The sequence below is a fragment of the Dermacentor silvarum genome, chromosome 1, assembly GCF_013339745.2.
Source record: "Dermacentor silvarum isolate Dsil-2018 chromosome 1, BIME_Dsil_1.4, whole genome shotgun sequence".
In the NCBI taxonomy this organism is placed as follows: domain Eukaryota; kingdom Metazoa; phylum Arthropoda; class Arachnida; order Ixodida; family Ixodidae; genus Dermacentor; species Dermacentor silvarum.
The window spans coordinates 233,018,351-233,024,350 of NC_051154.1; the positions used below are offsets into that span (position 1 = coordinate 233,018,351).

Here is a 6,000-nt window from a genome sequence, read left to right on the forward strand (position 1 = left end):
GATGCTTCCACCGTGCAGTTTACCGGCGAGGGCAAGGCATGCTACGCCGGCGAACACAGCAAGACACAGGAGCTGCGGGTGGACAGTGGGAAAAGACTTCATATAAGTGCCTCATTTGACTCATCAAAGTGGCCCTGTAAACTCAAGCTATGTTTCGTCCATTCTAGTCATTCATAGGATGGTGAGATTGTTCGTTTTTTCATCGCTTAATGAGCCTTGTTGATGATTTGTGCATTTGTTAATACATTTTTCTCTTCGAGGGTGCACTTTTACAAATGTAGATGTCGCAGCATGGTAAAATTAGATCCTGCTCGTGTTGAAAGACGACACGAACATAAAGTCAGTCCAGAGGAACAAAGCTTGATAACGTAGCGGTAACTTGAAAAGAAAAGAGTATAAATGGCGGATAACGCAACTAAGAGTACCATTAGTCGACAGGGGCTCTCAATTGCAATAGGTGGCGCACGAGGGCGAAAACGAAATGTCTAAATGAACAATTACGACCACGACCTAACTTCAACGTTTGTGTGTGTTCGCGAATCTCGAAACGAAAGAAATAGGAATCAGAAACATTCTATTCAGCTTTCTGTAACTTCACATTGAGCCCTTTTGCGTGTACAACTGGCTGCTGTGCAATAAACGACAGCTCCACGGCAAATGAATAAAATATAATGGCACTTGCGGTGAATAGATAAATATGATAACTTCAATAAGAAATTGCAATATAAAGTAGAGATAGACAAAATGCTCAAGTGCAATGGATGCAGTAAAACCTGATTACCTGAAGCAGGCTAGGTCACTATTCTTCACCACTCCGTTTCAAAGGGGATACCATCAGAAACCATCATCGTCAATCGTCATTTCAAAACAAATTGTTGTCTTACGAAGACACGTGTCCACTGAGATAAACCGATATCACGAGCACTTTCGTTCAATGAGAAAGTCGTTACGGAAGGTACAAACAGGTAAACCGCAAGTCTCACCTTCATGTTTAAGCAGTGCGCCAGTCGTCTGCAATCAGCCAAATAGTTTGTCCCAATCTGTCGGCGCTGATCTAAAGTTTTTGCAGAGCGCCCAAGGTTTTATAGGCAGGCGGACACTGTGTGGTGAGAGTTTCTAAAGGGAAATTCAATAAACCCAGAGAATACAGCCCCGGAGAATGACGTCGCCGTGCGAGAAAAAGGCGCGCAACAAAAACAGATGGACCCGTAACTACAAGGCACCACTTTCTCAGCCATTCGTTCACCGGCGTAGGAAGGGGGGGGGGGGGGGGGGGGAGGTTCAGAGCTCGTTTGGCCTTGCAAATACTGTCAGCAGCGCGTGGTGGCACGTACACAGGCACGAGCATCGTCTAGAAAACGGCGGCTACCATCCTCTCCCAGCCTCCAACCAAGTTGCTCACCTTCCCCCGTACTCCTTCCTATTCTGACTCGTTGCGTCCGAGTGATCGTTAGTTAACTTTTGTTTCTTTACTCCTCGTTACCTGCTTTTCTCTTCTCTTTCTTCCTCGCCCCCTCTCTTGTATTCACTCGTTCACGGTGTGGTAATCTCGAGTGCTCCTTTCCTAGCGCACATCAAAACCATACAGCATGGGAGGAATACAGATGAAACGATTATAAGATGATGGCCTCTCGGTCGTAATTTGTGCTACGTTGTGAAGCATTGTCCTGTGATGACTGTTTGAAATCCGCACATGCCGTTGTAGAGTTCACGGCACTGGATCATTTTCATTTACAGGGAAGGAACCGGTATGCGCGAAGCTAAGCCTAAAAGGGAAAAACGAGAATCCGGAATATAAGGCGAAAAAAAAGGCTTTAAGAAGGAGAAACCTTAGTTACACTAAATGGTGGTGAAAAAAGAGAAAAAGTCTTCAGGACGTAGCTTCTGCTTTTTTTTTTCTTTGTTTCCTCTGATTGTTCAATGCTTGGCCACTCCACAACTAAAGGCACGTGGAATGAGTGTGAGAGAAATTTTTGTTTGTTATCAAGTGCACGTCGGACGGGAGAAATCCTGAAATAAAATGTGTAATAGAGTTTGATCCTATCTTTTACTACAAGTCCTAAGAAAGTGCGAAAAACAATTTTTTTTCTGTCAGCCTCGAAATTTAGTTTCCTCGGACAAGGCTAACGTGTGCCTTGGAAGTAGAAAAAAAAGGTCATAAATTAGGTCACTGTGACACAGCTACTCTTGCTCTGACGCGCCGCGTTTGTTGAACTCTCCGTTATAAGTTCCATCATAGAAGGATAGCTAGCTATTGCGCTTCGTTCGTTTAATTTGAAGATATTTCTTGAAAACAAAGCGGAATTCGTCTTCTTCAGGCGGATTATGGAACACGTCTTCCCTACTTGCGCTACACGGCCGTCACAGTGCAAGGATTCCTTCCGCTTGATTCTATTCCTTTCTTATCCCATACTGTTCACCGCCGGCCAATCTCGTTGATAACGTGGGCAGAACTCCGATCGAAGGAATGAAGAAGCGCGAAAATGAATAGCATGGAAGTAGCATCGTTGAACTACACTGACCTAGATATTGATACTCCAAAGATCATGTAAAATTTCTACTAATGACACCTCTAAATATTTACCTAAGCGCGCCCGTCACAATTGATTAGTTTATGAAAGTGATGAAACCTGGCAGCGGTGAAGTCATATATGTTGTTATCGGAAAACGTTAAACGAACACTTAATTCGATATATTCTTGCCAAAATATTCGGATGCTTACGCTGACCGAGTTATTGGTTTTCTAAAAGCATCCATTGCGCATTGTGCGTCCAAGCTATTCAGGACGCGAGCGCGTTGGTTAGCGAAGTTTTGGAATGGATATCTGGGAGTAGTTAGCCTCAAGATTCCTGTTCTTCTCGGGCATAATAATTAGGAAGTTTCGTTCCTGCAACCACCAGATGCGCCCTGAATAGAATATTTGGGAATGTAATCAGCCGAACATTATCTAACTAAGCATTTGATTTTTTTCCGTTTAAGCAATGTCTGCATCTTCCGGTAATTCCAGTACACGGAAGTGAGCCATGTGCCAGTGGCGAATATAAAGCATGCTTTCGATAAATGAACATGGGCCGAATGCACTCAGGTTTTCGAAAGTTCTCTTTGCCGCTGGTCAGCTGCATTCACTAATGACATCTACAACATAACGATTGGCTGCACGTCTGCTCTTACCTACAATTCTACTGGAAGAACGTTTTTTTAAATATGGTCGGTGGTTGCATTTTAGAAGCGTAAAATTAATCTTATAGTTTCATTTTCGTACCTGCCACTTTCACTAGGTAATTTAAAATGAAAGAAACATTTGTAACATATAGACGTCATAATATTCAGTCGGCAGTGCATTGTGTTTACGGTGACGCATTGTGTTTACGGTAAACTTATTTTGCTCCAGGTGCGGAGTCGAAGTGATGCTGTGTTGGTTTGAATTCCGGATTGCTTGAGGATCTGAACTGCTAGAATATCTAAACTAGGTGGCTTTTGATTGACACATTCCAACTTGGAGATTTCATAGATTTGCGGAAGGGCATCAAGGGCCGTATTAACAAAAAAAAGTTATTCGTTTAGAAGTATTTGTAAAGACCACGTGTCAGCCGATCATGTTGTTGGATATTGACGCATGCTCTATGTAGACATTTAGACTACGATGACGATATCTGCTTTAACGTGCTCCGTGTAGTGGGACAGGGGGAACTCAAAGACGAAGAAGACGTTTGTTCTGGTGTTTCTAAAGCTGTTCCGCCGTCTTGTTCAACGTGTTGTCTCTTGTTCGCGTTGACACGTGACAATATATTTATTTATACCTATTTATTCATGGTACCGATAAAGGGCCGCTAATAAAGTTAATAAATAGGAGAGATAGGGATAACACGAAAAGAGCAATATTGTTACGGATGAGGCGTGTTTATTTAGAGGTGATGGATGACAGCCTAGGAAAACAGTCAAGCACCTGTTTAGTTTGGTTTTGGTTTGGTTTGGTGCCTATAGAAATAGCACAACCCACTACGGGGGATTGGCCATGAATCGGGCTGCAGCGGGAAGAAAAATGATGGATACTTAAATGGGATTTTCTTGCCTAATAATCAGATAATAAATGAATTCTAATCGTTAATATTAATTTTCATGCTATAGAAGAACGTAAACTTTATTATCAAATCGATAAGATTTGAGTCCGGCGTATTTTTAGTGGGTCTGGGCACCCGCCGTGGACGCGGTTCCGAGACCTTGTCTCGAAGCGGCTTCCTCGGCTCGCTGGACGGCCCAGAGTTGTACTGTCAGGTTCGAGCTGAGCAGTGCGGTCTTCCAACGCGAGCGGAGGCGGGCGGCGGAATAGACGGAGGTGTCGGCACTGCCCGAATTGTTTGTTATGTCCTGACATTCCTATAACATGTGATTAAGTGTGGCAACCTCGCCACAGGATGTGCATCTGTTTGATAGGGTACATGTCTGGATATATGGCGTGCATGAGTCTTGGGTTTATGTAAGAATCAGTTTGTAATTGCCTGTAGCGTACTGCTTGCGCCCTGTCTAACCTAGCGTGAGGGAGTGGGTATACGCGTCTCTGTAACTGGTAGTGTGTCGTGATGTCGTGGAACCTGGTCAAACGATCCTCACACGCCCAGACGTTTGCAGTACCCCGCGGGGGCTCTTCCTCCGATGATGCTCGGTGAGTGAGGCCTCGAGCAACGCGGTGAACCGCTTCGTTGGGGGTGCTCAGTCCATGCTAAAGCATCTTAAAATTTGAAGGAAATATTTTTGTTGTCTTGTGAAAAAAAATTAGCATGGCAGTCGCCTTGTTTTCATTACAAAATTAAATACGGCATCACATACGTTCCTATTACAGTGTCCTAGTGCCGACGTCTCCAGAGATAGAATGATAGGTAGCGTAATGGTCAATCCAAGTTGGCGGAGGGGACCTTCAAGAAGTCGTTTTCTATGCATGGTGAACCTACGATACTCTATAAAGAAATGATCCATAGTTTCGGGTTCATTGCAATAAAAGCATTGAGGGGAAGGCGCCAAACCAGACCTATGGGAATAGAAATTAAGTCTTGGTATTCGGCAACGCATTCTAGTAAATGAAACTTCAAATTTTCTTGTTGAACACTATCTGCTGCGCCAAGAAAATCCAAGGTGCTGAAAATCGGTTTTATTGAGTACATATGATTTGGCATGTTCTTCTTGGACAGAAAAAATTTTAAATCTCGCAGAAGTGACGTACGCCGAAGGTCTTAGGATCCTCAGTACCGGGCATTTAAGAGATGCCGCTGCTAGTGCGTTTGCTTATTCGTTTAAAGTGAGCCCCACGTGCCCCGGCACCCATACCAGATGGATAAAGCGTAAATGTTGGGGGATGGATGAATGAAATTCTCGGAGAATGATAGATGAATTGGGCACTGATAAAGCGGAGCAAACAGACAAGGTGTCATTTAAGATTACGGCTGAAGTAATAGATGTGGGAAGTTTTCGTAGAGCTAGGATGATCACTAATAACTCCACCTAAAATATTGGCGTAAAGTCGGGCATATAGTCGAAGGGAGAAAGACCAATTTAATGATGCCGAAAAAATACCCACTCCTGTCTTCTCTTCACTGACAGAAGCATCTGTGGCTATTACTACATTTATTTGGAGGTTCTCGAGTTGGTCATCTAACAAACTTTTTAGGTATCGAATAGGCAAAAGTTTAGCGTTATTATGAAATATATAATCGAATTCAACGCTTACTGTTGCAGTAGGAAAATTTTGAAAATCCACATCACGGATTGATATTTGTAATGGCTCTAATAGTTTCTGCACAAAAGAATGTGCAGAAACGGGGACAATGCAGTCCGGACCATTGATTCTCAAAGAATGCAGTCGGTTCTCTAATAAACTTTGGCGTCTCTGGGGAGAAGCATATATGCTCAGTAATGTTTGGACTGTCAGTATACGAAAACGAGTTTGAAGAGAAGGCATGAGTTTCAGGATAAAGAATATTATTCGCTACATATTTTGGAAGGCCG

The 6,000-nt window shown here is 43.3% G+C and overlaps 1 protein-coding gene across 1 annotated transcript in view; it reads right to left on the bottom strand.

Moving 5' to 3' along the window:
* The window catches only part of LOC119436910 (uncharacterized), a 49,544-nt gene extending 48,365 nt beyond the window's left edge, over positions 1-1,179 (bottom strand). Inside the window, exon 1 of the mRNA XM_037703951.2 lies at positions 984-1,179. Within this exon, the coding sequence (XP_037559879.1) occupies positions 984-989 (6 nt within the window). The 5' untranslated portion in view covers positions 990-1,179. The remainder of the gene's footprint in view (positions 1-983) is intronic.
* Between the last annotated feature and the right edge of the window lie 4,821 nt (positions 1,180-6,000).